We start from the raw sequence: 23,537 nt of genomic DNA, 5'->3' as shown, positions 1-23,537 counted from the left end.
TACAAGCAGGCTAGTTTTTGAAGTTCCAACTGCTGAGTCTCCCCTAGCTGTCATATGACTGTATTTTGGGTGCTTGGCATCCAACCTGCATTGACAGACATTTGCAGTGTCCCATGGTCATATAATTGCAATTGATGAAGTATTAGCCCAAAACTGGCGTATACATCTGCAAAAGTTTTTTCTGCAAAAACTGCCCATAGCAAACAATGATCATGAAATTTGTTTAACTATTGCTATATATTTTTTCTTTTAATGACCCTGTAATCCTTTGCATTAAGGTGGAGTCAATACAGCTGAGCGTTTACTGGCCGGATGCCCCTTCCTGACGCCTATGTGGCATTCGCAGCAAATCTCTCTAGAGAAACTGTGCTACAATACCCAAGTCAATTCATTCTTACCTACAGTTAAGGCATCAAAAAATGACATGCAGTAATGGAACCTGAAATTTGTCTCTTGATTCTGCTCTCTGTTTTCAAGGTACTGCTGCCCATTCTGGAAACGAGCAAATGATTTTCCTGGAAGCTGGACTATTGGGCCTCGGGATGGTTTTCCTGTTCAAAAGAAAAGGTAACAATCAAAAGCTCAAACCAAGATCTGTATGTAGTGTTGGTGTTAACTGAGCAGGAGAGTTCAATCAACATATTTATATAGTTACATAGACTATATATAATGAAAAATTTAGCTACCCATGTTGTTCCCGAAAATAAGACAAGGTCTTATATTAATTTTTGCTCCAAAAGATGCATTAGGGCATCTTTTGGAGCAGGGGGAAATACAGTATTAAATTTGTCCGTCTGGTTCACAATCTTAACTGGGGCTTATTTTGGAAGTAGGGCTTAAATTACAAGCATCCTGAAAAATCATGCTAGGGCTTATTTTCTGGTTGGATCTTATTTTGGGGGAAACAGTGAAATCTTGCCTCTCATAAAAAACAACACCCTAATTCAGCAGTTTAGCACTAGCAATAACACTTAGACTTATATACTTCTTCATAGTGCTTTACAGTCCTTTCTAAGCAGTTTACAGAGTCAGTATATTGCCTCCAACAATCTGGGTCCTTGTTTTACTGACCTCAGAAGGATGGAAGGCTGAGTCAACCTTGAGCCGGGTCTGAACTGAACTCCTGGCAGTGAGCAGTGAGTTACGCTGCAATACTGCATTTTATAAAACATGGGACTTATCAATGGTTAGACAAAAAATATGGAAGTGAAATATGCTAGAGAACTTTATAAAGATGTATTACTACTAGATGGATTTAGGATGATGTAATGAAATGCCATAATATAAATTTATTCAAAATTTAGAATATCTCACATAAAATGAAGTAACAATAGTTATAGTCAAATAAATGTTTAACAATGATAATAATTGTATACATATATATCAGATTGATAATACGAGATTCCATATACATTGTAAGTGAAGACTATGGTGAGGATGCACAAAGGTTTTGTAACCAATCGACACACTGTACCAAACTGGAAGATGGTTTTATGTTTTATGTTTGTCTGTGTTTGTTTGTTTTTTTAAAAAAGAAGGATGGAAGGCTGAGTCAACCTTGAGCCGGGTCTGAATTGAACTCCTGGCAGTGAGCAGTGAGTTACGCTGCAATACTGCATTATAACCACTGTGCCACCACAGCTATTTGAACATATTATGAACATATTATGGAAGCAGGCTTATTTGGATGCTTTAAATAAAATATATTGACATTCATTTTCTTTTTCTGACTTAGGTTTGTTTTCTACTTTTAAGATAAATGTGGCAACCCTTCCAAAACAAATTTAAACTTTGAAAAATCCCAAGTAGCTGCTTTGCCATCAAAACAGCTCTTGACATTACCATTCCACTTAGTGAGATAAGCAACCAGATCCTTCAATGTAGAGTTCCCAAACTGGGAAGTAAGAGAAAGGTCTTTTTGCTGCCATCTGGTGGTTATTAGAATTCTTGTAAGACAAAAGTTCTACTGTAAGATCAGTCAATGGCTGTAATATGTTAGTATGTGAGAATGATCTTGGGAGAATGAGCAAGAACTGCAGACAGGGTAATAGAGTAATTTTGGGCCAGTCATTTTCTTACTGCATAAATAAAAGGAGGCACAGGTAGAAAAGGAAAAATCACAAGCTTTTTGTGGCTCTTTGAAGAATGGCATGGTGTAATTAAAAATGTTGATACCTAAAATTTCCTAACTTCCCAGTGTCATAAGCATAATGACCAGGTAGCACAGCCTTATATAAGAGTCACACATCTCTGAATATTGGGTGGTTGGATGGAAAGATAACATTTGTAAAGCAGAAAGTGAAATTGCAACAGCAATTTCAACTGGAACATCAGCCATTCTGAAAGGGCTACTCCAAAGTTAGAGAATAATGGAGTTAGAAGGCACCTTGGAGGTCTTCTAGTGAGTCCAACCCCTGCTTGAGCAGAAGACCCTATGCCATTTTGGACAAATGGCTGTCCAATCTCTTCAAGCGCACCCATATCTTCTGATTAATTGGTCTCCATTCCACTGATTAATTGTTCTCACTGAAAGGAATTTTTTCCTTAATTTTAGGTTGGATCTGTCTTTGATAAACTTCTATCTGTAACTTCTTGTCTTGCCCTCAGGTGCTTTGGAGAATAGGTTGACCCCATCTTCACTATGACAGCCCCTCAAATATAGGACGACTCTATCATTTCATCCCTAGTCCTTCTCTTCGTTAGGTTACATACCCAATTCCTGCAACCGTTCATCATTGTTTTAGCATACAGTCGCCTAATTATCCTTTTTGTTCTTGTCTGCGCTCTTCCTAGAGTCTTATTCACTCCAATTGGTTCCAAAGCTACAGTCATGCAGACTGTTGAGAATATTTTACTCTTGAAAAATTAAGTTCTATTTACCATATAAATTCTGAATGGCAAGAACATCATCCCAGTTCAAGACAAATCCCTTGCCCAGCTTCTTGTAGTAGGGGGACATAAGAGCATTAGACACGGGGGAGTGTTCCAGTCCCAGCGTATGTCCAATTTCATGTGCCATCACCACAAAGAGGTTACGGCCTTTCCCACCATCCAGGGACCATCTCTCGTCATTGTCAAAATGGGCCTCGCCACGGCGTGGGAAGAAGGCATGTGCCAGAGCACCCCCTAAGGAAAGAGAAAAAGAAATCAGATCAATTTGAACACTATTTACATTTAGCTATGAAAGTCAGTCAACTCCATCCATCAGAGAATTCCATACTGCTGATGCTGCTTCTATGATCATCTTTATTGCTGCCAACTTCCCAATTTTAGGAGCAGAAGAATAAGTGCCTGGCTGCAGTGGAGAAACAAAAAGCCTTCATCCTAATTCCAGGCCAAAGAGACATAAAATAATTTGCTGTCATAGTCCGACTTAATACTGTGTGCTTTTTTGAATTGTATTGGGAAATAACTAAGTGATTCCTATGGGGAGGAAAGTAAAACCCACCAAGTCACCTTTCCCCTTAAAAGACCTGCTTGAGCTGATTGAAGGTCTGGAAGAAAGATAGGTTCTTAAAAACCACTCTTCAGGGAAAAGACCTTTTGCAAGACTTCAGCACTGAAAATGTTTTTAAAAACCAAGATAATTTCTGAGAAATTAATTTGCTTAGTTGCCAGATGATGATGATGATGAATTCTGCATACAGGTGCGAAACTCATTTTGAAGGTTGCATAGATTCCACATAGAAGAATGTCAGAAACTATGAGGCTCCTCAAATTTAGGATCAGAACCCCAAGTCTTCAGCCAGGCTGACTATCAATATTTATTTTATTTACAGCATGTCTTGACAGTGCAGAGCAAAAGCAGATTACAGTATCAAGGAAATGGTGTTTTCTATACATTTGAAAAACTTCAGGATGGGTAAAGCTAATTTCTGCCCTACCACCTTTCTCTCTGCCTCTCTCTAAGCCCAAGGCTCTTGATTGCATATTTCTTTATAAGTCCTGACCTTTTGGAGGTAACTTCAGAAACAGTAGGAAACTTATGACAGAAGATGCATGAAATCAGAACTCTGGGCCAATATGCCACCGGCAAGATTGGCAAAAAATGTTTAGCAATATATCCGCCAAATGTTGGAAGTGTAATTGGACTCCAGGTACTTATTATCATATGTGGTAGACTTGTATGAAAGCAAGAAAATATTGGACAAAAATACATACTTGGTTGGAAAAGATGACCAAGCAGCATCTAGATCTGAAACCAGAAATATTTTTGTTGGGTATAATGCCAGAGGGCTATGATAAAGGGACTATATATTTAATTTTGCATGTGTTGACAGCAGCAAGGACTGTATTTACACAATATTGGAAAAATGAGAACACTCCATTAGATGTGGATGTAATTTGGAAAATATTAGACTGTGCAGAAATGGATAGATTGATATTAAATATAAAAGACAAAGAGGACACAGAATATTACTTAGCATGGAACAGACTTTATGAGTGGTTAGAGATAAGAGGTAGAAATTAGCTGAAGAAAGATTATTGCTATGTATGAATTAAATATAAAGATGGTTTATAATTATAGATATGGTAATATAATTAACAGAATTACAAATAAGCTAATATAAAGAGAAATCTAATTAAAATTATTATGTTACACTATTATTATCGTTATTAATATATGTGTTAATATTTCTTTTTGTTCTTTCTTTGCTTTTTTGTAAATCATATGTTCTGACAATACACTGTATTTAAAATGTTTATGAATAATATATAAAAAAAGACTCTGGACCAGGGGTGGGTTCCTGCCAATTCTAACCTCTTCTATAGAAGAGGTTCCACAAATCTACAGTGCCATTTAGAACCAGTTCCACCTCCCTCCCCCCGCCGTCCGCATATCATCAAGATGAAGAGCGAGAGGAGGAATTCTTTGAGTTGAAGTCCACAAGTCTTAAAGCTGTCAGGTTTGAACCCCTAGGATTTTTTTCCCTAAAGGTTAGGGGTACAAGGGTCTTGTAACTTGACAGCTTTAAGACTTGCGTGCTTCAAATGCCAGAGTTTCTGAGCCAACATTTTGGTTGCTAAGCAAGAGCCAATCACCTCCACTTGACCAATTAGATCCCATAGATTAGGCCTCCTCTGAGTTCCATCTGCCGGTCAATGTCAACTGGCAACCATGCGGAGGAGAGCCTTCTCGGTGGCAGCTCCGACCCTATGGAATGATCTCCCCGTGGAGATTCGTACCCTCACCACCCTCCAGACCTTCCGCACAGCCCTTAAAATCTGGCTATCCCGTCAGGCCTGGGGTTAAAGACTGTAACCCACCCGAATAGTATGAATGTTGCGCTTTTAATGATGTACTGTCTCATGTGTTAAATGTTTGTTTTCCCTCCCTTTCGAGTTGTAAGCTGCCCTGAGTCCCCCCAAGGAAAAGGGCGGCATATAAATAAATTACTCAAATACTCAAATACTCAAGTGAGTTTCACCACATTTTACAAGTTGGCCACGCCCACCCAGTCACATGACTGCCAAGCCACTCCCACCCGGTCAAATGGTTGGCAAGCCACTCCCACCCGGTCACATGGCCAGCAAGCCACACGTACAAAGCTTGCCACACCTACAGAAGAGGTTCTAAAAAAATTTGAAACCCATCGCTGCTCTGGACCAATATGGCCTTATAACCAAAAGAAGCTTATGAGGGAAGACATAACAAATCAGCACCTGGACCATCAAAGGCATTCTCAACTCCATCATTGTGATCCCCATAGAAGAACGTCAGGCGAATATCTGCAGGCTCTTCTGCTACTTCCCAAAAAACCAAGGAAGAGACGTTGCTCCAGAGCTCAAAAGCTGCTTTCACTGCCAGATGGACCTGCTGTTCTGGCAGGTACCAAGGCCAGTTGATTAGCCGGTAAGTCAAGTGTCGTTTGTACCACTTGCCACCTACAAGGTTGGGATGGAGGAGGGAGAGAAATCAGGGGAGGGAAGATCAGAAAAAATGAATCAGACATAAGGCGATTAATTCCAGCAACCTGTTCCTTGTTAAAGGCACATCAACAATAACAACAACAAGAGCACGTTCTCAGCATCTTCAAAATGAATGTTCTAAAGAAACGTGCAAACATCCTCAGAGTTACAGGAGAGCAGAAATTTAAGAAATACAACTAGAATTCATTTGTCCCACAACGGTAACTTGTGTCTGTGTGTATTGATTCTGAAATCCTGTGATTTTCTGCAGGAAACCACTAAATGAAATTCAAGTGAAAATGAAAGCGTTGTTAATTAGAGCCCACATTCATTTACAAATAAGATGAAATCATAAGGGACTAAGGGCATAAATTATGCTTTGAAAAGTCAAGGACACCAACATCCAAATTTTGTCTCTCCAATTGTAATTTCCTCATAAAATTCCTACCACCCCAATCCCCTATAGCTGAAGAAATTTATTCTCTAACATCAGTAACCCTTCCCTCTCTTTAGCAGGATGCACATCAACATTTTTACCACATATGACACAATCCAAATGTCAGGCTAAAATGGGCTTGGTTATTTCCTCCTCAAATCCCGAGTCATGCTAATTTAACAGAATAACAAAAAGATGCCTTGGAGGTCTTCTAGTCTGACCCTCTGGACAAGTGTTGCTGTTAGTTGCAAAGTTGTGTCCGACCCATCACGACCCCATGGACAACGTTCCTCCAGGCCTTCCTGTCCTCTACCATCCTCTGGAGTCCATTTAACGGCTACTGCTTCCAGCCACCTCAATCTCTGTTATCTCATTCTTCTTTTGCCCTCAGTCTTTCCCAGCATTAGGCTCTTCTCCAGTGAGTCCTTCCTTCTCATTAGGTGGTCAAACTACTTGAGTTTCATCCTCAGGATCTGGCCTTCTAAAGAGCAGTCAGGGTTGATCTCCTCTAGGACTCTGCTCAAGTAGGAGGCCCTATACCATTCCAGATGAATGCTGTCCAACATCTTCTTAAAAGCCTCCAGTGTTGGAGCATTCACAACTTCTGGAGGAAAGTTGTTCTACTGATTAATTGTTCTGTCAGGAAATTTCTCCTTAGTTCTAGGTTGCTTCTCTCCTTGGTTACTTTCCATCCATTGTTTTCTTGTGTTGCCTTCTGGTGCTTTATAGCCAGAGGACAATTCTATTTGTTCTTTTCTATTTGATGTTGTTAGTTGCAAAGTTGTGTCTGACCCATTGAGACCCCATGGACAACATTCCTCCAGGCCTTCCTGTCCTCTACCCATTCTCTGCGGTCCCCTTCTTCTTTTGCCCTCAATTTTTCCCAGCATCTTTTCTATAACTGTGGGCTTCTTTCTTTGTTGTGTACAGGTGAAACTCGAAAAATTAGAATATCATGCAAAAGTTCATTTATTTCAGTAATGCAACTTAAAAGGTGAAACTAATATATGAGATAAGACTCATTACATGCAAAGCAAGATATTTCAAACCGTGATTTATCATAATTGTGATGATTATGGTGTACAGCTCATGAAAACCCCAAATCCACCATCTCAGAAAATTAGAATATTACATGCAATCAATAAAACAAGGATTGTACATAGAATAATATCGGACCTCTGAAAAGTATAAGCATGCATATGTACCCTCTTTTCTGATGAGAGCAACTTTTGCCAAAAGCACCAAAAACTGGTTCAATGACCGTGGGATTACTGCGCTTGATTGGCCTCTCCATTCTTCCTCCATACTCTGGATCCTTGGTTTCCAAATGAGATGCAAAAGTTGCTCTCATCAGAAAAGAGGACTTTGGACCACTGAGCAACAGGACTTTGGACCACTGTGCTTCATTAAGATCAGGGTTAACACAGCCGTCTACCAGGAGATTTTGGAGCACTTCATGCTTCCTTCTGCAGACGAGATTTATAGGGATGCTGATTTCATTTTCCAGCTGCCCACACTGCCAAAAGCACTAAAACCTGGTTCAATGACTGTTGGATTACTGTGCTTGATTGGCCAGCAAACTCGCCAGACCTGAACCCCATAGAGAATCTATGGGGCATTGCCAAGAGAAAGATGAGAGACATGAGACCGAACAATGCAGAAGAGCTGAAGGCCACTATTGAAGCATCCTGGTCTTCCATAACACCTCAGCAGTGCCACAGGCTAATAGCTTCCATGCCACGCCGTATTGCGGCAGTAATTGCTGCAAAAGGGGCCGAAACAAGTACTGAGTACATATGCATGCTTATACTTTTCAGAGGTCTGATATTGTTCTATGTACAATCCTTGTTTTATTGATTGCATGTGATATTCTAATTTTCTGAGATGGTGGATTTGGGGTTTTCATGAGCTGTATGCCATAATCATCATAATTATAACAAATCACGGCTTGAACTACCTTGCTTTGCATGTAATGTGTCTATCTCATATATTAGTTTCAACTTTTAAGTTGCATTACTGAAATAAATGAACTTTTGCACAATATTCTAATTTTTCGAGTGTCACCTGTATATGAAGTCTAGTTATCCCTTTTGTGAGTGAAGGGAAATATGGGCATGTTTTTTTTGTCTTTTTAATTTCCTTTGCCTTTCAGTTCTTTTGTTTTGGACCAGTGCACTTTTAGCAATCTTTAGCTATGTTGTTTCTTGCCTTTTTGGCTAATGGGTGGCTTTGGGGCAGTGGAAATGGGTTTTATTCTCTTACAAAATAAGCTGCAATTATTCCCACAATGGGCTACACAAATGTGGGCATACCTCCCATCCAGAAGTGCCATGTATGTAGCCCTTAAAAACCCCATTTCCTCAGTTTAGAGGAAATGAGAATATAGAAGTAGTTTGCTTGTTCCCAGGAATTTGGATGTAGCGTGATTCTAGACCTCTGGGAGAGTGAGTCGACATCAGACTGATAGTCTCTATCAGTCAGAAACAGCTCCACATTCAGCAGCCTGCTGTGATTCTCACGGTAAGCGAAAGGACATGGACTGCTTCCTTCAGACATCCTTGAAAACATTTCCTTTCTAAGAGAAAAGGCAGTTCCATCCCCCTCTTTCCTGCTTTGGGCATAGGAAAAACAAATGAGCTCATCCTAGGGATCAAGGGAGCCTCACAGACCATCATTTGGGGGCCAAGATGTCAATCTTCCTCCCTCCAATTACTCTAATAGATCATCCAGCCCTATATCGGCCAAACATAACAAGCCCTGTGGAGAAGATTAAAGACTCTATGAACTGCAAAATGGCTTGGTGCATAAATTTTGATTGGGGTAAAAAAAGCAGAGCTTGGTTGTAAGAAATCGTTAACAAATGCCGTGTTTTAGATTCTGCCTGTATGCCTATTAAAACACTGATTAGAGGTTTGGGTGTACAACAACCCCTATTATCCATCGTCAGCATTCAGGTACCACGGGGGCTATAGACTAAGCTTCAACCATTCTTGTTCAACTAATATCTCTTTGGGACCATAGGTTCCTACCCGATTAAATTGAGAATGGCAGACTTCTTGTGGGTGCCCTCTTTTAACGAATGTCATCTACAGGGTTCTCTTTCTCCATTGTTTACACACACACACACACACACACACACAAAATCACCGGAATGGCACACACACACAAAATCACCGGAATGGCATCCCTCCCCTGAAAGATTCCTTTCCATCCAACTGGTTGAGAAAAGCAATCAAAATCTGGTTATTTCAATTTTTGAGGGGGGATGATTTGAGAGAGATTCCTCCTGTGTTCACATGCTTACCAAAGATTAAGGATGGGGAACTATGGTCCTTTTATTACTTGTGAACTTCAATTCTGGGAGCTGAAGTCCACAAGTCATAAAAGAGCCATAGTTCCCCACTTCTGCCATAGATGAACAACTTCAAAGCTCCTACTCTCCTTCCTTATAATTAATTTTAAGAACTGGATTTGCTATTGTAAGCCTTCCCTTAAAGGATACCATCAGTCAAAGGATTACTCTGACAAGCTTTCAAACAGAAGATTATCACAGAGGAAGACTGGCCCTCAGACAAATCAGCCATCAACAGGCACATAGAGATAAACAACATCTACATACTATTCCAATGAGACAATCAGAAATCCCAAAAAGGAAACAAAAAGACCAAAACATCTCACCAGCAAATCAACACCAAGATGAGCAGGGATTAACACCAAGGTTAGTGCTAGATAATCAAGAAGTAAGCAATACCTCAATCAAGGAACTACCAAGTCAGACAAACAAGCTAACAATAAACAACAGACTAAACAAGGAACCACCACCAATACACCGCTAACACTTATAAGGCGAGCCACTAGCATACAAAAAGAGAGTAAACCCCATTCTCCTCTAGCATTGATCGTGTTGTCTAGTATGGTGATGAAATGTCTGCAAGAAAACAGCCAAGCTCAGACAGCATAAAGGATGCCACAGTATAACCTTGAGCTACAATTATTCTCTTCTATCTCTCTGTAATCACTCTCTGTAAATAGGGATACACAGCTGCCCCGCAGCCATTGCTGTTTAATTCTGGGCCTAGACTTGCCAAAGCTGGACAGTCTCCAAAACCCGACAGCCAGATTTGCTCTGAGGCATCCACCAATTCCCCCCCCCCCCCCGGCACTTTTAGACTGCGTTCTCATAAAATCTTCTGAACCCTGGAAGAAAACATGTATTCAAGAGCAGGCTTAATATGATTAAGGCTAAGCATGATAACTTATTTCTGGCTTAGTGTGTTTCAAAACCAAGCTTGAATTGTGCAAATGCAGGAAATCGATTATTTTGGCCCCCTCAGGTTGAGTGGGAATTCAGGCTTGGTTAATTTAAACCCGGTTTTACTTTATTCCAGTTTTCTAGATCTACAGAATTCACTGAAGCACAAACAAACAATCAAAGCACAGAGAAAATATTAGGCTAAAATGGGATTGACAGGTTTATGATTTGTGAATAGAGCTATTCTTTCTATCGCCAGAGGCTCAAGTACACAAGTTTTAAAAACCATAACAAAAGTCTTGTCTGTCCTAACAGGCATCAACTGATAACAGGATCAACCATTTTGTAAGGGCCTCACTTCCAATGTTCATCTTCTGGAAGTGAAACACACAGCCCAGTTTCAACAGGCTCTAAGAAGCACACCTGCATTTGGGATGGGTGCAAACTGTTTATTTCCCCACAAAGTGATAGCTACAAATGACAGCTGCGGTTAAGATTTTTAAGTGGGGGGGGGGGGAACCATGACTCAAACCTTGTAAAATGAGCCGCAGGGATCTCAGACTCAAATTGTAGGTGTGTTCCTGGCAGGAAGGCAAAAATCATTTACAAAGGGGAAAGGTTTTCTTGCAGTATTAGTTTTTATGGCAAAAAAGCACTCACTGTGTGTGGGGTTTTTCCCCCTTGCTTAGAGCAAGGCCCAATTCCAACTGCCACCATTTGTTTGTAAAACCTTTCTAAAGCTTCCGACATCATTTTTAAAAATTGATTATTCAGTACTTTGCTCCCAATCTGGTTCTTCTTAGCCTTACTGTCCTTGAGTTATGACAATAATGAATAGAATAGAATAGAATAGCAGAGTTGGAAGGGACCTTGGAGGTCTTCTAGTCCAACCCCTCTGCCCAGGCAGGAAAACCTATACCACTTCAGACAAATGGTTATCCAACATCTTAAAAACTTCCAGTGTTGGAGCATTCACAACTTCTGGAGTCAAGTTGTTCCACTGATTAATTGTTCTAACTGTCAGGAAGTTTCTTCTTAGTTCTAAGTTGCTTCTCTCCTTGATTAGTTTCCACCCATCGCTTCTTGTCCTGCCATCAGGTGCTTTGGAGAATAGTTTGACTCCCTCTTCTTTGTGGCAACCCCTGAGATATTGGAACACTGCTATCATGTCTCCCCTAGTCCTTCTTTTCATTAAACTAGACATACCCAGTTCCTGCAACCGTTCTTCATATGTTTTAGTGCCCAGTCCCCTAATCATCTTTGCTGCTGTTCTCTGCCCTCTTTCTAGAGTCTCCACATCTTTTTTACATCATGGCAACCAAAACTGAATGAAGTATTCAGATTGTGGCCTTACCAAGGCATCATGAAGTGGTATTAACACTTCATGTGATCTTGATTCTATCCCTTTGTTTATGCAGCCTAGAACTGTGTTGGCTTTTTTGGCAGCTGTTGCAACACCTTGCCTCCAGAAGTTGTGAATGCCCCAACGCTGGATGTTTTTAAGAAGATGTTGAATAGCCATTTGTCTGAAGTGGTATAGTTTATAGGCAGGGGGTTGGACTAGAAGACCTTCAAGGTCCCTTCCAACTCTTGCTATTGTATTGTATTGTATTGTATCCTCAGGCACAAATGCAGGGAGGGGAAGAAGGCCAGGCAGTTGTGACAAAGAGCAGGCCTGTTTCACGCTAGAGAAGACAACCATGAAAACTTTGCAAGTGGGGGGTCGGCAACCCGGTGTTTTCTGGCCTCCTACCCAGATGCAGCCTTGTCAGACCCAATTTGAAGCCTGCACGGGCAATTTACCTAATCCTTCCACTCAAATGTTTCCTGGCGGGGGAGGGGGGGTTGTCTCCGAAACAGCTGCTCTCTCAGCTTCTCTGACTTCTGCTGTCTAGGAAAGCTATTAAGCCAACAGAGCTGGTAAGTAGGCAAAGAGCCTAATGCCTGGCACTTGAAATTCCCAACGAGAATAAGCGGTTCAGGGCTTATTTAGTCAGCACTTCTTCTTTTTTAAATTTTCTGGAATGAGTCCAGCGAGGAGGACACATTCGTTGCTGATTAAATCTCTCTATGCCAGTGTTTCTCGACCTTCGCGACTTTTAAGTCCTATGGACTTCAACTCCCAGAATTCCCCAGCCAGCTCTGCTGGCTGGGGGGTTCTGGGAGTTGAAGTCCACAGGACTTCAAGTCGCCAAGGTTGAGAAACACTGCTCTATGCGGTTGTTTTCTTTTTTTAATATAAACGTGTTTGACATGTTTATTGTTTTTGCACTTTTTTCCCCCTGTATGCCACCTGGAGTCACTTATTGTGAGATGGGCAGCTATATCATTTTTATCTATCTACCGTATTTTTCGGACTATAAGACGCACCGGAGCATAAGAAGCACCCATGATTTCGAACAGGTAGGTAGATTTAAAAAAAAAGTTTTTGCACTCTGCAGGCCTCCCAAACCCTCTGCACACCTCATTATTTTCAAAAAAGGGGGGCATGCAGAGGGTTTGGGAGGCTTGTAGAGTGCTCCTGGGGGATGGGGGGGAGGGAAATGAACAAAAACGGTCTGTTTTTTCCCCCCATTTTTTCCCTCCCCAGACCACAGGAGCACTTTGCAAGCCTCCCAAACCCTCTGCATGTCCATTTTTGCAAAGGGAGTGGGGTTTCAGGAAGCAAAAATGCTGTATTCGGTGTATAAGACGCATCCAGATTTTCACCCTCTTTTTTGGGGGGGAAAGATGCATCCTATACTCTGAAAAATATGGTATATAGAAACGGCTGTGTGTTTGTATGTTCCAGCATAACTCTGGAATTCCTAGAGCAATTTCAATGAAACTTGGTACACAGATGACGTACTCTCTGGAAACAAATACCGTGGGGGTAAGACAGCCCTAAACCCCTTGGTGTGTGTGTTCTGTTAAGATACAGCCTGTTGTGCCTTCAAATAGATTCTACCGTACTGCCGTAAAATGCCTTCTACTCTGCAGCACAGTGGAGTTGCCATGGTAATGGCTTCCTAGTAATCCACAAGGGGGCTCCCTCTGGTAAGAGGGAAAATCCAACATTAGAAATTATGTTTGGTCTAGACATTTTCCCCCTATAAATAAATACCCGGGCAATGGCAGGTTATTGGCTAGTAAGTAAATAAATGAATAAATGAAAAGGAAAAAGGAACTGAAAGTTGTCCTAACTATCCCTCTTAAAGGTCTTTTCTCCAAGTGGCTGTGCTTTGGAAGGCTAGCTGACCGGGTCTTTTGCCGATGCTCTTCCTGAATTACGGTGGTGTCTGGGAAACTGGCCTCCATACTTAGAAAAGTATGTCCATTGTAAAGTGCAGATAGAGAACATCTATTGTATTTTCCTCTATTCATTTTTATACATAGTGACGAAAGAACTTTTCCTCATAAAGAAAAGAATTTTGAATGCATGGCACACTTAATTAGGAAGTAGCCAAGAACTGTATTGTTTATGAATGTACGCACGGGCATAGGACCATCTCTCATTGTACACTGATGTGGTGCAGTGGTTAAGTGCAGTATTGCAGGCAAATTCTGCCCACAGCCTGGAGTTTGGTCCTGATGAGGCTCAAGGTTAACTCAGTCTTCCATCCTTCCAAGGTCGGTAAAATGAGGACCCAGATTGTTGGGGGCAGTATGCAAACACTTCTACATTGCAGACTGCCCACAGGGTGCTGTATATGTCTAAATGCTGATGTTATTGCTATTGCTACACTCAACTCTTCTTTGGTCTGCAACTCTCCCAGGGATCCCACATTTCCACTCAACATCAAGAGAAGACCTCAGGACGGAAATCTTTACACTGGACTTCTTCAGGAGTAATGCTGCTACGGAGCTTTCTCCTTCAAAGACCATCAGATAACGTCACTTTCCCTTGGAGAAATTACCCATCCAATTATTCTTCCCAGAAATTGAATAGAGAGTTTCCAAAGGTCTCTTGTGCTTGGATCTGTACTAGACATAGAGTAGATGCTCAGAAACTCCGTGGGGCTGCTGGACATCTCCTTGGAGCTGGGGTTCCCAAACTTGGCAACTTTTAAGACTTGTGGACTTCAACACCCAGAATTTTCCAGCCAACTATGACTTCTGGGAGTTGAAGTCCACAAGTCTTAAAGTTGCCAAGTTTGAAGACCTCTGCCTTGGAGTCTTGGAGCTCCCACTTTAAAACAACAGTTGGAAATTACAACCTGCCCCAGGAGAAGGATACATATTTCCAAACTCAAGCAGACTTACTCTGATGCCAGTATCGTTTCCTGCGACTCTTCCTGGCTTTGCCTCCTGAAAACAGGGCATCCATGCGCTTCTTCCATGCCGTGTGGCTCTCTGCATCCTTGACACCACAGCGAGGGAGACTCATGTGATGGAGAGTGATGGCATCCAGGGCGCCACTGAGGGGCAGGTGAGAAATCCATTGAAATTCCCTGTAAGAGTTCAAGAAGTGGGATGGAAGTCACACGACGCTCCTTCGTTTAAGCCAGTATTTCTCAACCTCAGCAACTTGAAGATTCGCAGACTTCATGGCTGGCTGAGGAATTAAAGTCCACACATCTTAAAGTGGACAGCATTGATTTGGAGACATCCAGATTTGGTTGAAAGATGGGTGGCTATATACCGTATTTTTCAGAGTATAAGATGCACATTTCCCACCCTAAATAGCGTGGAAATGTTGGTGTGTCTTATACATTGAGTATAGCCATTTTTGGCCTCCCGAAGCCCTGACCCCGAAAAACGGGCTGTTTTTCACAAAATGAAGGTGTTTTTGCCTTCTCCCAGCCCTGCTGAAGCCTGCAGAGTGCTCCTGGGGGCTGAGGAAGACAAAAACCTTTTTTTCCTACTTACCTACTTTGAAATCTTGGTATGTCTTATACACTGGTGTATTGTCCGAAAAATACGGTAAATGTTTTAAATAAATAAATTGAGAAATACTAATTTAGCCCTTGGTTTTTAAACACACAAATTCCCCTTTTTATGGCCTTTTAGTCCCTATCTGGATAGAGTCACAACTGGATAGAGCTGAGCATTTACTGGCCGGATACTCTTCCTGACACCTAGGCAGAATTCAGAACAGATATTTTTTCTTTGCGCCCTAGGAGAGAAATGTCTGCCGCTACCTAGAATTGAACCCTCAACCATCCAAATGTGAGGCGAGTGTCTTTACCACTAGGCCACCATGCCGTTTTTAAGCATTTGCCACTATAACCCTACAAAACATGAAGCTGGTAGCAGGGAAAGGAAATAAAAGATTTAAGAAAGAAAGAGGGAGCAGTGGAAGATGGCGTGAGTCCAGGAGGCAGCATTGGCATTTGAGGAATCTACCAGCTGGGTCAAAACTGCTGCACTGGTCATACTACAAAAGAAACTAAGCCCATACAAGGGAAACCAATAAGCAGAACCCGATGTCAATGAAAGCTGGCCAGCTGCATGGTCTAAGCTAACAACAGACTGCATAGGAAGGCCTGGGATTTAGGGATTAGTTAGATATTAAACAGAGATGGAAGTCAATAACTAAAACCAGCAAGAGAAGAATGAGAATCACAGGCTTACTTTATGGCATCGGGGAATCCTGCTAAGTCCGGGACTTGATGCACAGACTCAAAATAGCCATATTTCTCCAGAAACTTCTAAAATCAAATCAAAATAAATAATAATAGATAAGACACTAGGCTTTATACGAAAAACTAACAAACCAACCCCTGGCATTCTTTTATTATTTCCTTGTAACAAAACCCACAATCTTTCTACGCAATGGTTGTGAAAGTATTTACATACTTCGTATGCTGAATATTCTTGGTCTGTTTTAGAAATTATAGTTAGTTCCCTCTTTAAAATACTCAGCTCAAAGAATATCCATTTGTAGCTGCATGCCTCCCACTTCAAACCCTGTTTGTGCCTGCTGAGGAGCCAGTTTCAATTCTGAGTTGCCAGATTTCTTGTAGTTATTGTATCTGCCAGAGAAACATCTTTATTCTAAAGTCTTTGTCTCTATCAGCTCTGTTTTTCCCAGCACTCCCTTTCTTTATCAGCTTTTGATTCCTAAAACAAATTAATTCCAGACTGAGCAGAGCAAAAGGAAGAGAACTTCCTTTTCCAGCCCTATTATTCTCCAAAGACCAGATAATCAACAGAGACATCCCCACAACAGAAGACCTGATAATGCAATATCTGCAATATGTACCATGACTACATTTTTCTTGGGGGGGAAAAAGGAGAAGCCTGAAAAAGGAGGAAATCTGAAAGAGATTAATAAGGAGGGGGGGGGACCCTTAATTGTTAATGTTTATGCTTTAGCGCAGCAGAAAGTGCCAAATTACAGGTGATTCCTCCATCTACACTTTCTTTTAATTCTCTTGTGTGGAATGAAGGCGAATTTTTACTGATGCAGAAACGGAATGTTTGGGAAGGGAGCGACATTTGTTCCATATTTGTCAGAGGTTTTTTTTAGAAACGAAATGAAAACAACAAAAAACATAATCAAACATTTCTAGAATGGAAACAATAGCAGAATGGAAGGGTTAGGGTTCAGGAAGGGCCCGAAAAACACTGTGTGGAGAGAGGGGGGCAGGGGAATGTCATTTTCATCAATCCTCCAATGGGGAGAAGAATTAATTGTTACTGACCCTTTATTCCGATCAGTTTCAAAGTGAAATTGACAAGGCTTTTTACCACTATGTCAATATCCCTGGGCAATGGGAAGAGATCAGAGGCAAATAACACACACACAATTATGTTTCCCTTCCACTTTTTGTTTTCCTTCCTGGCATGTTACAATAGACAAAATGGAGGGCTTACTGGCGAACAGATGGATGGATGGATGGGTTGGGTGGGTGGGTGGATGGATGGGTTGTGTGGATGGATGGATGGATGGATGTGTGGGTGGGTGGGATGGATGGATGGATGGATGGATGGGTTGGGTGGATGGATAGATGGATGGATGGATGGATGGATGGGTTGGATGGATGGATGGATGGATGGATAGATGGATGGATGGATGGATGGATGGGTTGGGTGGGTTGGGTGGATGGATGGATGGATGGATGGATTGATAGGTGGGTGGGTGGACAGATGGACAGGATAGATGCATCATATAAGGCCAGTCAGTTGGTATGCTTGTGTAGAGTTTGTCAAAAGATATGTTTGTGTATGGAGTTGTGGGTGGATGGGTATGCGTGCCTTTGAGTTGACCCTAGTGATCACCCAGATTGGGGTGCAACAGCAAATGTATAACCGAGAGAATTTCCCTAGTCTCTACCATGTGAAAACAATTAACGAGAATGCTTTCTGCCGAGAAAACTAGTTATGCATATTCATCAGCATTTCAGGAAATTGCTGTGACAAGATCACCATGGATACAATTGTAATGATGTTGAGAAATGCCCTCATAACAATGGGTGACCGCTACCAGATTTGTATCATTATGGGAAACTATAAACAGTGCAAGGAAGCCATTTTCCTGACCGGTAATTAGCAGACTTCCATAGCTTCAGTTGTAATGGGGAGGGAAAAATCCTTGTAGAAAATCAAAGTATTGTTGTTGTTTTTTAATCGTGCACACATGTGCAAGAGACAATATAATGTAATAGTTAAAATATTGCTGAGAGGGAAACTCAGATTTTAATCCTTTCTTAGACACAGAAACTGACTGGGTGACTTTAGGCCTTGGATTGAATAGTCAAAAAAGATCTATTATGCCAACTTTATTGGACTAGCTTAGTAAGATCTTTCCATTAAAAAGTCCTCATCCTGCAATGAGTTTAGCTGATGATTATTATTTTTATATTAGTGCGTGTATGTGGATAATATGTAATTATATACATACCTATGGTATTATATATTATTTATTCTCTTATTTTTATCGCTTCCCTCACTCTCCCACAGTACAAAATGCCTGTTCTTGTAAGATTTTGTAAAGTGCCTTGGAAGCAGAGGTGAAAGGTTGTATGTGCATATTGACAGAAATACAAATAAAATAATTGTTTTATGTGGCCGCAGTAGTCAGATTAATCGGGAGCAGGAGGAAATTCAGCTGCGTAGACCGAGATTGAGCAACAGAAAATGTCAAAGTCACAGTAGAAAGAATGTGGTATTGTTCCTCTTCAGACAACCTATAACCGCCTTCCCGGTTTCAGCTCGCTGAAGTTGGTAAAGTTCGTAAAGTTGGTCTTTACGTGTGCGGGAGCGCCAGGAACCGGAACAGCAGCTGCCTGGTGTGCATGCTTGCACCAGGCAGATGATCTTCCAATTCTGATGTGCATGTGTGGTGGCCACCTGGTCTTCTGGTTTCTGGCGCGAATGGGTGCATGAAGACCAGCTGGCTGGTGCACATGCACCAGCTTCATCTGGCCTTTTGGGGGGGGGGCTCGCACCTCCCTGATCCCATCGGGGTAGCGGACATCCCCATCAACAACCCAGTTCCGCAGCCCCGGACATGGAGCGCAGGCTTCTGTTTTGGCACTTGGTGCTGAAAAGGTTTGCCAAGGAATCTTATTTAACAGAAGTCAGCAGAAGATTTCAAAGCAATCATGAAAAGAATTTAAATGTGTGATAATTAACTTGTACAGTCAACATTTCAAGGAGTGAAACTGATCCAGTTTTAATTGGGGAGAATGTCTAATTTGGTAAGTTTTGTAAGGCTGAGCAAGAGATAAAATGTGTTTATAAAAAATAAACATTGAGTTCCCTTCTCTGCACACTAGTTCCAAATTGACACTTGGCAGAGAAAACCTAATGCTATAAACTGGCCAGATAACATCAGGATTAAAAGTTGCTTCATGAGTCAACTCCAATTAGGGCTCTCAACTCTTCTTCAAAACAGCTTTTTAACAGCTCTGTTCTTGATTCTGGAGCCATAAGTACATCTGGATCTCTTCCCCCCCACCCCCTAATTTCCCCAAGGAGGAAATTCCATTTTCTATAGAATACTCTGAAGCAGCAGGAAATAAAGAAGTGAGCATCATGGGAAAACACACTGCAAAGCATGCCCTAAACTGAAGAGATAGCTCTCCCTTTTGTTCTGTGAAACGGGGCGGCAAAAGAAAAGGAAAGACGCATAGATGCAGACAACCCACTCGCCTCATTAATTTCTCTCCGGGCTTAAGACCAGAGGCTGCCCCCAGAAACCACAAATCCAGGCCTGTCAAGACTGACTGCTGCTTGGATGACAAGTAGCCCCACAAGGACCAGAATTTTAGAGAGGGCGGGAGAGAAGCTCTTTGTTCCTACAAGACAGCGGAGAAAGCAAGAATTAAACTGTGTGTTCTTGTTAGGACATGAAGTAGTAATGCCAAAGAAAGAGGCTGGGAAAAGCATTTCTAAGCAGATGCTTTCTGCAAATTAGGAGGGTTACTCCAGAGATTTAAGGAGTGGGAAAGGGGGTCAAGAGGTTGACAAATGACAAAACTATCATTGCACCGTTAGGATACAAGGTCCACTCCTCTTTCACCTGTGTCATAATAGCACTTAGCACTAGCATTTAGACTTATATACTGCTTCACAATGCTTTCCAGCTCTTTCTAAGTGGTTTACAGAGTCAGCCTATCGCCCCCAACACTCTGGGTCTTCATTTTACCCATATGAGAAGGATGGAAGGCTGAGTCAACCTTGAGCTTGTTGAGATTCCAACTGCCAAATTGCAGGCAACCGGCAGAAGAGCCTGCAGTACTGCATTCTAACCACTGCGCTACCATAGCTCTTTGCAAGCATAAGTAATGTTGCAAGCATACACAGAAGAAAGGAAGTCTGCATCGCTTTGGCATGTGGCTTGTTTTGTCATTTCAACGAAAGCCTCAGGTCCTGTGCACACTTGCACAGGATCTATCCCACTGGTAGATGAGCTGCTGCAGGTGGCAGATCGTCAAGTTCTTTGGCAACTGTCTCAAAGCCAAGGGCCACATCTTTTTCGAGCACAATTTCCTCAGAGCTTCTTTTCTAATGGAGCTGCAAGAATTACTGCTGACTTGCAGCTGACTTTACAGCCAGTACGTCCCCATGTGGTTACAGGATGGAGGCTTTCTGATTTTCTGTCAAACAGCTTTTCTACAGCAGGTGTCTTTGCTGGTAACAGGAAATCTGGCAGCTGGTTGTTTATATAATAGTCTCCTAAATCCTTATCAGTCTGGGAACCAACTACAATGTGACACTGATGCTGAACAGAGAAGACTGGCAATGAGTGGGAACATGGAGCTGTTTGAGTAACACTTGGACCCCTTAAACCAGGGGTGCCAAACTCAAGGCCCATGGGCCGGATCCCACCCATGGGGTGCTTAGATGTGGCCTGCAGGACTACCCTGGAAACAGCAAAGGACCAGCCCACTGTGCCTTTGCCAGTGAAAATGGAGCTCAGGGGAACTCCATTTTCAGCCGCAACGGCCTCCTGCAGACTCCGTTTTCTCTGGCAGAGGGCTGCAGGACAAGAGGGATGTTGAGCTGGGATGCATGCCCACCTGCCCCCCCCCCCAAATCAAACAGAATCCTAATGCAGCCCTCAATGAAATCGAGTTTGCCACCCCTGCCTTAACCTCTCCTATTTTCACTGGTTTTCCAACTTTTTTCTAGCTTAATCCTGTTTGCTAGCCCATGGAATGACTTTCATAGCCACTGGTCTAGCCAGACAGATACGGCAGGTGATTGCAGTGCTGATGCTTAACCTCATAGTCCAGATGCTTATACCTTCTGCCCAATGAATGCCTTCATTTTAATCAGGATTTAGCCAAAGCCCTTTCTGGGGTCCAGAATTCTGCATGCGTTCATGTGGTGAACGCCCGGCCCTGTTGCACCATACCAGTTGCAACGGGATCCGGAACCCACCACTGGAACATATCTTCAGTTTCATGGTTGTGGTTGCCATCTTTTTTTTTTAAACATCGCCCTTTCCACAGGTTCCTCTTTGCAGTTCTGGCTTCGACCACAGTAGAGGGGGGCACCTTTGAGTCAGCACTGACTCCTGGCAACTGTCTGGATAAATCCCAGCAGTTTATTCTGCCAGGTTTTTCCAGAAATGGTTTACCCTTGTCTTCTTCTAGGGTTGAGAGTGATTGGCTCAAGGCCGCTCAGCTGTATATTAAGGTGGGACTAGAACTCTCAGTCTCCCGTTTTCTAGCCTGGATCCTTAACCACTTCATCAAACTGGCTTGCAGCATGGGTATCAGTGTAAATCAACGGTCCTCAACCGGTGATCCGGGGACCACTGGTTGTGTGTGAGAAAATTGTGGTGGTCCGCCGAAAAATTATTTGCATTTTTATATTGCACGAAATACTATTTATCTTTTTTTAAAAATTCGTATTAGTGGTCCAAGGGATTTAAAACTATGAATTTAGTTGTCCCTGAGGTCTGAAAGGTTGGTGACCCTTAGTTTAAATGGCTTTAAAAGGAATGAGGAAAGTAGTGACAAAGAACAGTCCTACTAACAGACAGAGCTGAAGAAGCTTCTTGGATGAGAAGCGAAACGTCTTCAAAGAAAAACCAGAAAGTCCAGTTGCTTCTTGGGAGAAAAAAGCACCTTTGGGACAACCATGGCCTGGATGACTGAGAATCTCTATGGACATTCACTCTTACTAAGAGTTATTATTAAGGTAGAGAGTTAACAGAGCCTCTCTACACAAAGGAAGCATTGTCAGAGATCAGGAACACAGGAATGGGGAATGCCAGTCTGGGGGGGGGGGGGGTTCCAAGCAGCTTAATTTCCATATTCTCTAAGGCAGTGTTTCCCAACCTTGGCAACTTGAAGATGTCCGGACTTCAACTCCCAGAATCCCCCAGCCAGCATTCGCTGGCTGGGGAATTCTGGGAGTTGAAGTCCGGACATCTTCAAGTTGCCAAGGTTGGGAAACACTGCTCTAAGGAGGAGTTTTATGGATAAGAATTGAAGTACTGAAGAGATGTCTAAATATATAGATTTGATCAATGTGATTATCAGCAATGTTAGCATGAATTGGATCAATATAAATGAAACTTAGTTAAATTTGTTCCTATATAAGAGAGAAATGTTTAGATAGAACAAGAAAGATATAGATGAAGGTAGAGACGAAGATGAGGAGTTAAGCATTTTTTGAATATGTATGTTTGAACAATATAATGATGATTACTTAAATTTGAGAAATGTGATATAGGTTATTAATATTGTTATTGTGAATTGAATTAATATGAATGATACCCAGAACCAACTCTGTTTATATTATACAATATAAATGTATAATTTTAAAAATAATAATACAAAATATATTGAAGGGGGAAAGGAGGAATTTTAGACCTACACATCAGGAAAACTTCCCTGTAGTATGAATGGCACCGTTAACCTTTAGAACCACAGCCTCGTTCAAGTAAGTTTTATGATGAAAGTTACCTCTTATCTAGTCCCCTTCTTCTTAAGGGACTGTAGGCCGAGATCTAATGCGGATCGTGTCTCTGGGCATGTACAGAGCGCTCTCTCTCTCTCGCTCTCTCTCTCCCTTCCCGGCTGACTAAGACCTGCTCCGGCCTCCCTCCCTCCCGCCCGCCTGCCTTCACCTGGGCCGTTCCGGGTTGGCTTCTCCCTCCGGAGGCGCCGGTGCTCGTCCGGGCGGGCAGGAGCCCGAGCAGCGCCGCGATCAGAGCAGCAGCCGCGGCCATCGTTCCGTCTCCCGTCCCGCCGAAGGAGCCGATCGATGGAGCCGGGAAGTTTAGCCACGTTCAGCCCCTTGGGCTCCGGTCTCTCCTCCCATCCGGCAGGGCTGACTGAGCACGCCCCGGTGCGCGGGCAGGGCGCCGGTTGGAAGCCCTCCGAGAAGGTAGCTTCGCCTCGCCCCGCCGCGTAACTCGGCCGCGCCTCCTGGGACTTCGGGGTGGGCAGGAGCCCAACCGGGGAAGACAAGGACTACTAAAGTGCAGCCTTGGGGAGGATTTTCTCGCCCTGAGCGCCTCTGAACGTGGGAAGAGCCAAATCCGTTTCCCCCAAA

General features: G+C 42.4%; 1 protein-coding gene across 1 annotated transcript in view; it reads right to left on the bottom strand.

The window, feature by feature from the left end:
* The window catches only part of MMP28 (matrix metallopeptidase 28), a 36,361-nt gene extending 12,979 nt beyond the window's left edge, over positions 1-23,382 (bottom strand). The window contains exons 1-6 of the mRNA XM_014058922.2: positions 23,110-23,382; positions 16,152-16,228; positions 14,841-15,028; positions 5,665-5,886; positions 2,881-3,126; positions 399-551 (exon numbers count right to left, since the gene is read on the bottom strand). Coding sequence (XP_013914397.2) covers positions 399-551; positions 2,881-3,126; positions 5,665-5,886; positions 14,841-15,028; positions 16,152-16,228; positions 23,110-23,211 — 988 coding nt within the window. The 5' untranslated portion in view covers positions 23,212-23,382. The remainder of the gene's footprint in view (positions 1-398; positions 552-2,880; positions 3,127-5,664; positions 5,887-14,840; positions 15,029-16,151; positions 16,229-23,109) is intronic.
* Between the last annotated feature and the right edge of the window lie 155 nt (positions 23,383-23,537).

This window comes from Thamnophis sirtalis, unplaced genomic scaffold, assembly GCF_051295495.1.
Source record: "Thamnophis sirtalis isolate CommonGarterSnake01/CBP01778 unplaced genomic scaffold, rThaSir2_p1.2 scaffold_6, whole genome shotgun sequence".
Classification (NCBI taxonomy): domain Eukaryota; kingdom Metazoa; phylum Chordata; class Lepidosauria; order Squamata; family Natricidae; genus Thamnophis; species Thamnophis sirtalis.
The sequence above is the reverse complement of the archived record's forward strand: the minus strand, read 5'-3'. Positions and strand labels throughout refer to the sequence as shown.